Source organism: Osmerus mordax, chromosome 2 (assembly GCF_038355195.1).
Source record: "Osmerus mordax isolate fOsmMor3 chromosome 2, fOsmMor3.pri, whole genome shotgun sequence".
Lineage (NCBI taxonomy): Eukaryota > Metazoa > Chordata > Actinopteri > Osmeriformes > Osmeridae > Osmerus > Osmerus mordax.
This window is the reverse complement of record NC_090051.1, coordinates 5,080,973-5,092,985: the sequence shown is the minus strand read 5'-3', so window position 1 is coordinate 5,092,985 and position 12,013 is coordinate 5,080,973. Positions and strand designations below refer to the sequence as shown.

The 12,013-nt window shown below is 46.8% G+C and overlaps 1 protein-coding gene across 1 annotated transcript; it reads right to left on the bottom strand.

Moving 5' to 3' along the window:
- Window positions 1-5,050: 5,050 nt before the first annotated feature.
- On the bottom strand, window positions 5,051-11,461 carry LOC136966613 (probable ribonuclease ZC3H12C). Its single transcript, XM_067261066.1, has 5 exons — window positions 10,779-11,461; window positions 9,753-9,892; window positions 7,327-7,561; window positions 6,886-6,992; window positions 5,051-6,516 (listed from the first exon to the last, which is right to left on the bottom strand). The coding sequence occupies exons 1-5, from the start codon at window positions 11,459-11,461 to the stop codon at window positions 5,051-5,053; spliced, it is 2,631 nt and encodes an 876-aa protein (XP_067117167.1).
- Window positions 11,462-12,013: the final 552 nt, after the last annotated feature.

Below are 12,013 nucleotides of genomic sequence, written 5' to 3'. Positions count from 1 at the left end.
ACGTCGGGAAACCAGCTGCAAACTGCAGACGAGGTATCCTGTTCAAATTAACGGGCCCTTCGGACAAGGCTGCTTTAACGCTCGTACTGTCTTATGGAAGAACGGATAAGAAGAAGGAACTGTAGCTGGTTGATAATCTCGCTTTTATTTGAAAATGGCCATTTGTAGCTTTTTGATGTCACTAAGCTTGTATGTAAAGCTTAATTATGCATACCTATTTTGTTTGTCAACAGTTGAAGGATTTAAACAATGTTCTTGTATAAACAGCCTTGTCTCATTGTGTTTCCATGGTTTCACCATCAATAGGGGTTTCCATGGTTTCTCCATTAGGTGCATAGTTCCCAGGGTGAGCAGTATTTTGTCAAGCAAGATGGATCAGATGCAGTCATGTCTGATGTGTCATCCTAACTCTTCAGCCTAACCAGGCTTCTCATTTAGTCCCTGTTTTGGGGTCTCTTCAAATACAGGGCTAAGTAGGACCGATACATTCATGGTCCTTTCAGGACTGACTAATGATATATACATATACAGTATGTGTGTATATATATATAAATGATTTGTACTATAGGCTATATTTTCATCAAATTGTCTACTAAATACCAACCGTCATGACTTCCTGAGGAATACTTGTGTTCATTATTAGCTACCCTCTTTCTGATTGGATGTTCATTGTTCATTGTTAACATTTAAATATTGGTTCTCAATAAAATTTCGATTAAATTTTTTCACTGTCATCCGATGCTTACTAGTAGGAATAATGTTATGAATCAGGTCATTCTTCTGTGAAGCAGATACAGTGTTCTACTGGTTATTTAACTTTCAAGTGTCACATTTATCAACAATAGACATGCTTCTGGAGCAATATTTCCCCACGTGAGGATCAAGAAAGTCTATTTAATCAGTGATACTCCTGAGTCTATCCTACCTGTGACATTATTCCCAGAAAACGTAAGACTCAAGTGCGTTTAAACAATAAACATTATTAATGGAAAGTAAGTGTTTAACACGTTCTTAAAAAAAATACGACCTCTGGCACTATTTCGGAGGGTTTTCTTGGAAAGGGGTGGAAATCAGCACGCTATAATTTCCAGGCCTGGCTAGACTAGCCAGTTAAAGGTTATAGCTCAAGAGGGAGCTTTCTGTATGACATTAAGCTATCAGGGTGCTCGTCCCACACAAGAATGCATTAATTAGACCTTCTGTAAATGTCAGCGTCATGGCCTGTACTCACACGCAACTGCGCTTGGAGCGTCCACACAAAGCCACTCCTTACATCTACAAAGTTATACTCGGTGATGACTAGTTGACTATGTTACTAGTTGGAGGCAACGGGGGACGGGTTGCTTCCATCCTTATTCTATAAGTATAACTTATTTTAGAGTTCTCTTCCCCTGGAACAGATTTCATGTTCCAAATGGGGGGGGCTGTCGCTGTCTTGGTGTGTGGGGTTGCATCAAATTCCCCTTTTTTGCTCCGTTAAATTGCTGCACCAGTCCACACTTGACCGGTGGGGATCTCATTCTATTATGACTGTAACTGTTAGCTGCTCCTGGCATTCTCTAATCCCTGCTCTCCTCTCTCTGTCCCCCCCCACACACATCCCTTGTGGTGTGGGGGGTTTGAGTTGTCAGCACCTGCCTGGTCGTCGGTCAGCCAACGCTGGACCTGGTCGCGAGTCTCCCGGTCCTGTCCTACATCTATAAAGTTGAACAATGGATTTTGGTGTTTTAAAACCCACCGACACTGTATGACTATGTTTAGCCTGTGTTCTGCTCCTCTCTCTCACCAACCGTCTCTGGAGGAGGGGATCCCTCTCTGAATTGCTCCTCCCAAGGTTTCTTTAATTTTTTTCTCCTGTTGAGAGTTTTTTGGGAGTTTTTCCTTGTCTTCCTTGAGGGTTTAGGTTGGTTGAGGGGCAGTTCTATGGGCATATGTGAAGCCCTCTGTGACATGCTTGCGTGTAAAAAGGGCTATACAAATAAATTGATTTGACAGGATTAAAATTAAAATACTAAATATGCTAAAACAAGGAGTTTTTTGTTAGATTTGTGTTCTACAGAGAAATCACGGTACTTTACCATATATAATTCAAATAAATCATTATATTGTTAGCCTCACTAAAATCCATTAAAAACAATCGTCACAACGTCTGAAAGCTTAAGTAGGAATTTATTGCGTAAATAATCACAACACTAAAACAAGTCAACATTTTGGCCCGTTTCCCTGAATGGTCCTATGCTGAACACAGGCCTGTCTGAGAAAGGCATGGCTTTGGGTTGCAGTGCCTAAAGTTTCCCCAGAACATGTAGGAAGAATCCAAACATCCAGTCTGGTCAGGACGTTTTGGTCTTCCCTCCACCCTATACAGGCTAAACTGTGGAGAAGAACCTCAGAAAGCTACAGAATAACTATAATTATCTTAACACAGTCATGTTGCCCATTTGCTTTGGTCTCTGAAAGAATACTACATCCCACCTTTGTCCAGGTTAAACTGGTTTCAAACATTTCTTTCAATATTTAACCTGGTTAAAAAAAAATTTGAAGCTTGACAGACAGCACATTTCAAGTGTGATGATAGGACAGCAGAAATAAACAGCAATGTGCTCTAGTGAACACGGGATATGTTCCTGACTGGGATGTGTATGCATTCCACTGAACTACACTGATATAACGCAGACATGCTGACAATGAAAAAGATTCTCTATAAAGCTGACTCAGCAAAACCAAATTACAACTGAGCTTTCAAACATGACAGGTTTATACCCCAGCACCAACCGTCCCAACATGCATTTAAACAGTACATAAACTGAACACAAAATATCAACCAGATGTATACTATTTTCCAACAGGGTGGACACCCTCAGATGAAATATTTCAATCTCTCAAAAAATACAAAAATAAAACGTTAATGTGGAAAGCTTTATCTTTGACACATCCACATGATCCGCTGGTTGAGATTACAGTACAAAATCAGCCATGGCTGCCAAGACATGGCTTCAGCTGCCCCCCCTCCCCCCACCCACCCCCCCCCCCCCCCCCCAACCCCACCTCCACCAACCTGTCAGCTCACGCTGGCACACAGTGCCTCTACCAGGGGCTCTCCAAGCTTGGTGTTCAGAAAAAAGGCTTATTCCACCAACCCTGTCATCTCAACGCAATCAAACCAGTTTCGGGGATGATGAAACTCAACATGTAACCAAGGGCCATGTCACGTGATACTGTTACCATGCAGACAGACAAACTATGGAAAAGCCTTTTTTAAATCATTGAAAAGTGAATCAGGCAGATCTTTGTGACAAGCTGTTAGTAAACTGGTTCCTGAGATGCCTGAGCTTCTCCCCTGAGCAAGCATCTTTCCTATGTGAGAGGAAATGTGCTACATTCACAAAGCTGACCTCACTGGCATCCCCAAGCAGTGACAGGTTAGCTTGGAAACATGTCAGGCTAAGGTGTATGTAAACTGCCTAAGACTTTTATAAAAGCACCCACAGGCTTCTCACGAAGCACAAGATAACTAACCAGTCCTAACAATCCCTTATGTTCTGAGCACCCAGCATACACACCTCCGGGTCAACGTTACATTTCAATTATGCTGACAGGCTCTACTGGCACCTCCTCGTAAACTGTCAGACAACCCTGCTATTGGAAGAAATAGCATTTGATGCTCTTTTTTTCTCCTCCAACTCAAATGACGTCCTGTATCCTTATACAGAACATGGAAGATATATTCAAATACTTTCTTGTATAAATATTTTCTTATAAAACAATTATCTGGATAAGTAAGAATACAATTTGTATCAACGATAGGAGAGGTGTTTTCTGGAGTGCTGAGCTGGTCACCCTGACAACAGCTCTGTTCTGTAAGGACAAAATAATCCCTTTTGTATGTGTGCCAGTGTCTACACGCAAGTATAATTTGCAGTTTAATTTACAGTTTGCTTGCCGTGAGAAGGTTTTAACTTGGAACGTGTTCCAAACCAGCAAGTCCTTCCAGGAACTGACAGATCTTGTCTGTCATTGAAGTTACACCTGACTAGATGGAAAGACTCTTTTTCTGCAATGGTACTCAAGCCACAGACACAAACATTTACATACGTGACATAATTAACAATGTTAAATTAACAAATTTGCACATCTCCCAAAACCATCCTGATGTGATTTCAATGGCCAGGATGGTTTGAGGACAAAGAATTCATAAATAAAAGTAAAACTCTATGTAGAAATCCCCCAGATTCTGAAGGGGGCAGGGTGCTAGACCAGGAGGGGAAGTCAACTCAGTAAATAGATCTGAAGGGTTTTTTCCTAAAACATTGAAGGGCTTTTTTTGTAGTTTAATTCGGTTTCACTTCTCTAAAGGGGAAATTCATAAAATACATTACCACCTTGGTCAACACAACACCTGGTAAGAGAAATCTAAGGGCTGAAACTGAAACCGGTTCATACTGAGGCCAGATTGGTACATGACAAATTAAATATTTTCAGGAAACGTTTCAAAAGCTATTAAACTAATCATCCTTCCCCGGAAGTATGATTGCCAAAACTAAAATGTTGATAAGAAAGCAACAAAAAGTGCCAGAACAGAATGCTAGCTATTAAAATAACTTAAGAATAATGAAATACTTACTTAAAACATCTGTAAAATATAAATAAATTAAAGCAATGGATCCCAACAACAATAAGTCAACAAAGAACACAATAAAATACATTTTCTGCACACACTTAAACCACGTAGACATTTCCCCATTGTTACACCAAAACATTTCCGCCCATGGAGAAAGAAGTGCTGAAGGTACTCTGAACAGTTACAAAAAAATCAACAACATAGAAAAATAAGGTAGCTAGGATTTTCCTTTACACAGTATCAAGTAACAGACACACCACTTTGATGAAGCATATTATTTGGAAGCTAAGCTAACATCAGTGCTCCTGATGCATGTTTTTCTACAGTCAGAAAAAGTGAGAATGCTTCTGCTACACACAAGCAGATCCGCTTCTCCAGTGTTGGGGGTAGAGAAGCCCGAGTCATCCACCAAGATGGCTGCCGCCAGCATCAAGACCCATTCTGGGTCTTCTCCACCAAGATGGCCGCCGCCAGTTGCTGGGCATCGATCACATGGGGGTTCCTCCCCATCACCACCCTCACCTGCTCCGGAGGAAAGATGTTACACAAGTTGGTGAACACTTTCTCCCGCAGCTCGATGTAACGGCTCTGGTCTGGGGATTCCTTGAGCTGGGTAGCCATCATGGAGGAGTGGGTGGGGAGGGCTGGGGGGGCAGGGGGCAGGGAGGATGGAGGCCCACGGGGGGAGTGCGTTCCCCTGGCCCAAGGGGAGTACCAGGGCTGTGGGTGTCCCTCTGGCAGGCTGTGAAAGGAGAAGGGTTCGTAGCAGTGTTGGGAGGGCAGCTGATAGTGGGGGTCCCAGCTGGCCAGACGCGACTCCTGCCCAGAGCAGCCCCTCCTGGGGCGGTGGGGGGAGTGCTCGTACAGCCGAGGTTCCAACAGCCCATCATCCTGCCAGGCTGTGCCCAGCAGCGTGCGCCCCAGAGGGGATCCCTGTGAGCGGGCGTGGGGGCTGGAGGTCTGGGGTGGGGGGTGGGGATAATCCCCTGGGTAGCCCGAGCGGGCCTGCAAGTGGGACGGCAGGTAGGCCAGGGGAGCGTTGAAGTGGAGGAGGGAGGAGGGAGGATCCTCCAGGGTGTATCCATGCATCCTCCCCAGGCCCTGGGAAAGAGGGTAGCTGTGGTGTGGGTGCTGGGACATGCCGGTTGGGGCGTGAGAGGGCGGTTGGGGGTATCGTCCGGGGCAGGGGTGATGGTGGTGATGGTGGTGGTGGTGGGGATATCTGAGGCCCTCCTCCAGCACTGGATCAGGGGAGAAGGAGTCCGAGCTCATGCTGCCCTCACTGCTACAATCCGAAGGCAAGGAGCCGGGCCCCAGCTCTGCAGGGAAGAACCTTTCTGGGCTCTGAGGCACCACCAGGCTCAGGCTTGAGTAGGCCCTCATCAAGGAGGGGTAGCCCAGCTCTGGGGATTCACACCTGGGGTAAGACTCCCCTGGACCCAGGCCCACCGCTGCATGGCCCCTGGAGGCACCTCCTCCCTCAGGCCGGTCTCTCCGGTCCCGCTGGCCCGAGGGCGTCGCAGCTGGAGGGAGGAAGCTGCCACTGCTGCCCCTACGAGCTTCTATCCTGGTCCGTACCTCCAGCTGCTCATCCAGGAGGTCGTTGTAGGAGTCTGAGCGCCTCTTAGGGTGCCCGCCCCGGGACTCGGACAACGAGTCTATCCTGGAGCTTGCTTGGCTCTTTCCCGTGATGGAGTCACCCAGAGTCTTGGAAGAGGAGGGAGAGTAGAAAGAGAAGGAGGAGGAGGAGTTGAAGAAGGAAGAGGAGGAGGAAGAGGAGGAGGAAGAGGAGGCCTTGGCACTTGCCCGAAGCTCGTCAGCCACAGAGCGCTGTGGTAGGGAGCCCCTCTCAGGGTGGTAGAACTTACACTTGTGCCCGTAGGTGCACTTCTTACCTGAGGAGTGAACAATAACAACAGCCATGAAGCTACCCAAACTCATAATCTTACATTACATTGCTTTTATAAATGGGATGAATATAGCTTAGGGGTATAGCATTTGTCTTCAGAACAAGAGAAACCACCCAGTGACTGACAGGTTTATCCAAAGCGACACTTTGGATAAAAGTGTTTGCTGAACCGATACATTATTACAATGCATTTTTAATGGGATGACATAAGAAAGTTTTATTGTTTTGTATGTTTTTTTCATTATGTTTCATTGTGTATGCCAGAACTGTTTTTATGCTGGTCTATTTGCAGAACCAACTGCCAGACATAAAGAAATTAATGAAATGAAAGAGGGAGGGAGGAAGAAGTGGTTACCGTAGGGACAGGGCTGCTTCCTGTTCTCGGGGATGACAGGTCTTTTCCGCAGGAAGTTCTCCAGACTGGGGCCATGGCGACCCAAAGGGTCATCAGGGGGCATGAACCTGTACACAGGAAGTGTGAGCTTTGTTCTGAAACAACACAACTCAACGAGACCTGGGGGGTATTCCAGAAAGCAGGTTATGCAACATAACCGGGTAAGTTAACCCACCAGCTGATTCACAATGTGGCAGCAACCTACTGGCAATGTTGCTACAACGCTGGGTGTCAGCTGAGGAGTTAACTTACCCGGGTATGTCACATAACCTGCTTTCTGGAATACCCCCCTGGCAGCAGACAGCAAGGATAACCATGACAACAACAACAGTTGCATTGTTGATGTGGAATCAGCCGGAAATCAATGACCCGTCTCTGACAAAGTGGGCGGGGCTTCCTTACTTGTCGTTCACAAATGAGTACATGAGGAGTCGCTCGTCGATGAACTTCTTCCACTCTGGCTTCTCATTGGCCAGGTCGCGGTAGTTGTCGTTGGAGACGATGATGCCGTCCGACTCGTGGGCCAGCTTGACGATGAAGCGGTCGTCGTAGCAGACCACCCTGCGGCCCTGGACGCGGCGGGAAGGCGTGAACACCAGGATCTTCTCCTTCTCCAGGCGGCGAAGAATCTCCTGGTCTGGTGCAGACATGGAGCGAGATTGACAGTGAAGTAGAAGGGTGGTGGTGGTGGGGCAGAAAGAGAGAGGGAGAGAAGGAGGGAGAGAGAGAAAAATACAGAAACACATTAAACAAGCAGTGTATAAAAAAGTCATACTCAAATTTCTTTGTTGGTTTTGTTTGTAAAGCTATACGTGACCTACACTGATGAAAGACTGTATGTTAAGCATACATGCTTATCATCATACCATTACTTTCATCATACGTTTGTTCTTGAAGAGCAGTTCAATGTGTTTCTTTATAGGGCCAATGTGAGCTTTAATCCCCTTTTCATTCCATGATTCCTTGTGTAGCCACTGCTCATTAGATTGCATCGGGAAAAAAAGTTTCACATATTTGCTTTAAATTTGCATGTTATACTAACCTTATGTGAACAAGATTTCTAATTCACCAGATCTACACTGTGTTTTGGGGTCATTGTGTCTGTTACAGGGCTGCCAACTTTTCCAAAAACCTTGGAGTGAGATTTCTCACCCGGAAAGCTCGCCCGAGCTTTCCGCCCCCACAGCTGAGTTTTCAGGGCTTTTAGCGCGTCTATGTTGCCTCGTCCGTTATCGTTTACAACGTTAGCAGGGCTACATGGTTGGCATTGCCTTTTCAGCGTGATATATACAAGGTGTGGCGTGAGAGCGTGTGAAATGGTTGAAATGCGTGTCACACGGCGAAACCGTGAGAGTTGGCAGCCCTGCTGTTAGTCTCTGGAACTGGATCAGATTTATGTGTTGGCCATTCATATAAAATGAGATTGGCCTTTTTCCTAGAAGAACTAGTCAAAACATGGCTGAACTTAACCCATCTGAGGGGTGGTGAAGTCTGTACCCGAGGCAGTGGTTGGCCTTTGCTGTGATTAAAGAGGAAAAAGCCTGAGTAAGCACCTGAATACACATGTGCCATCTCGGTAGAGAAACTCCTTCACTGTGTGTGTGTGCCTGCAAGTGTGCTTGTTTGTGTGTTGCTTACGTGGGCGTTCATGGGTGTGTGTCTGCTTGCATGTGTGTCTGCGTGTGTGTGCGTGTACGTGCGTTCTTGTGTGTGTGTGTGTGTCTGATTGTGTGTGTATGAGTGTGTGTTTGCGTGCAGTGGCGGATTTAATGATTTGGGGGCCCCAGGCGAAGACAGGCATGGGGCCCCCTTAACTCCTATTCTCACTCTTTTCAATCCATATAATAATTATTAATATAATAATAATAACTAGAGAGGGTACAATTTCTGGGGAAATTGTAGGGTGTGCTTGCTAGCGTCGGTTGCTGATGAGTCCGTTTATTAACTGTAATTTTTACAACTGATATTTATGTATATTTTATATAAAAATGCGTACTTAGCCTACTATTTATGAAGATTGCATAGATTTAAAAGCATACATTTGTTGTTGCTCATTTATAATTCAAAATACAAAAAGTGAAGTGTAGAATTAAACGGTTGTCTTTTCATTTCCCCTGCAAGAGGGAATATTGATAAGCTATAGCAGCCTCAGTTGAAAAGTTGGATAAAACGAAGATATTGGGCAATCCGGTGTAAAACGGTCCTAACCTCTATGACTCTGTCACCTTAAGTTTTTCAATGATCAGTGATATTCAGTGATATTTTCAAGCATTTAGCCTACTCATATTGCATTAATTCATTAAGAATCCCCTTTGAAACAAGCTATTGTAACATTGATCACCGGCAGTATTTCAGATGGAATCGCAATTCAAACAGTACCATCTGCTAACTGAAAATATGCCCCCAAAAACGTAGATAAGCTTGACTTTTATTTAGGGGGAAATTCAAAAAAAGTTTGCTGGAAGCAATCATTAGTAACCATGCCAAATTTGGTCTCAGTCTAGAGCCCTGCGTGGAGAAGCTGACCCCGGTAAATTGTGCTACGAGCAAGCTTGCCTAGCTGCTGTTGCTAGCCAAACTTCAATGAGCAGCACTTGTGCTAGCTGCCGCATCATTGGATACCAGTGGAGAGAAAATGACGTTTCCTTCTGCAGTTTCAGTTTGGCAACTACTTGTTTACTCTCCTCTGTTGTCTTTATCTTTTGTGCTCCGTTCGGGGAGTTGCGCTTCATTTAGCAAATTGATTTTTCAATTTTTCAACGTGCACGCCCCTGTGTGCGTGCACGTTCATGGGTGTGTCTACATGTGTGTGTGCGTGCTGCTGGTACCTGTGATGAGTGCGTCGGGTCTCGACTGTTCTTTCCGCCAGGCGGGCACAAACACTGTGACGTCTCTGTGGCCACGCTCCAGGAACCAATCAACTGCCAGCTGTATGCCGTGGCAGGAGAACACTTCCTTATTCCCGTGACTGCGAAGCACAACAGGACGTGATCAGTAGTGTCAGGACGTGCCTAACGTTCTCAGTCATGTCTACAGCAGCTTCAGGATGGCTCTGAGATTGAGCTTGGGAGGGGAGGAGGGGAGGGGAGGAGAGGAGGAGAGGAGGGGAGATGGGGAGGAGGGGAGATGGGGAGGAGGGGAGGAGATGAGGCTCTGAGATTGAAATTGGTGGTCAGATCCCACACAGCATCAGAGACAACCACAGTTTGAACAGCAGGATGACATAGTCTACATATGCAGGCACACAAGGGATTCCAACCAGGGTTCCCCGAATGCCCACCCTCAACTGAGCAGTGATACCTGGTTAGGGGACAGAACAGGGAGGAGAGGGGCTTGGTGAACTGACAGAATGTCCAACACGTTTACACCATGCTACAATACTGGGAAACAAGAGAGCAAATGTGGGGAGAGGAGAGGAGGGGAGGAGACAGGAGAAGGTAGACACAGAGAGGAGGGGAGGAGACAGGAGAAGGGAGACAGAGAGGAGGGGAGGAGACAGGAGTAGGGAGACACAGAGAGGAGGGGAGGAGACAGGAGTAGGGAGACACAGATAGGAGGGCAGGAGACAGGAGAAGGGAGACACAGAGAGGAGGGCAGGAGACAGGAGAAGGGAGACACAGAGAGGAGGGCAGGTGACAGGAGAAGGGAGACACAGAGAGAAGGGCAGGTGACAGGAGTAGGGAGACACAGATAGGAGGGCAGGAGACAGGAGAAGGGAGACACAGAGAGGAGGGCAGGAGACAGGAGAAGGGAGACAGAGAGGAGGGGAGGAGACAGGAGTAGGGAGACAGATAGGAGGGCAGGAGACAGGAGAAGGGAGACACAGAGAGAAGGGCAGGTGACAGGAGACTCACCTCATGGCCACGTTGCTTCCGTCCACCACCACCGGCCTCAGGTTGTCCTGGTCCTCCAGACGGGGAGACTCACACACCTGGCGACAGAAGTCCAGAGACGACGAGGAGGACGAGTGGGAAGAAGATAAAAAGGAAGAGGAGGAAGACGCATAATGGGTGATCACTTCCTGTTCCATCTCTGTCCTGGTTCCCAGTTTGACCAGCTCTCCCAGGATGTCGTTAATGAGCGCACCTGGGCCCAACTTTCCCAGCACCTGCAGCACCAGATCCTCAGAGTAGCCCAGCTTCAGCGCAAATTCCACCTTGGTCTGGCTGTGTGTGAGGACGGCTGTTGTGTGAGTGGACTCCCCAGGGGTGGGGTTCTGAGCTGACGAGGCGGGTGAGGGGTGAGGACGAGGTTTCTGGACCTCAGAAGCAGAGATCTGGACTCGCTCATCTTCACTGTCGGAAGCAGCACTCTCTTCAGAGTAGTTGCTGCAACTACTACTGGTGCTGGTACTGGTGCTGATACTGATACCGTGGGCTCCCCTGGCCACCCCTGCCTCCAAGGGCCCTGCGTCTGCACCAGCCGTGGCGCTCAGGTCTGCCTGCCGCACGCTGCCTTCCACGTGGAGATATTCCAAATCCAGACCCAGGCTGAGGATGCGGCCTGTTTCATCCTCCAGATGTTCCTTCAGGCCCATGAAGTCGTCTCATACATCCAGTCCTGTCTCCTCCGTGACCTCGATGATTCTGGCAATTCCTGGATGACCCCACTGTCACCGCTGTTGCTAGGCTGCTGTCTGACCAATCCTGGCACGGAAGCCTGAAAGAGAAGGCTCGACATCAAACAAATAAGCCAATCAAGTCTCTACCTGAATACATGTGGCCAAATGTGGTCTACTGGGGTAGGAGGGTTCACACACATACACACTCACAGACACACACACACATGCGTTGCTCATTGTTGTGGAAGGACCACCAGGCAATGTCTTAAGATGCAATACAATCAATGCCAAACCACTGGCTCTGTAATGGTATCCAGAACTAGAGAGGATACAATTTCTGGGGAAATTGTAGGGTGTGCTTGCTTGCGTCGGTTGCACAGGGGTCTGTATATTTTATATAAAAATGCATCGGGCCTACTTATTATTTATAAAGATTACATAGATTTAAAAGCATCTTTTTTTTGCTGCTCATTTACAACTCAAAATACGAGTGAAGTGTAGAATGAAATATGATGTCTTCTCATTTCC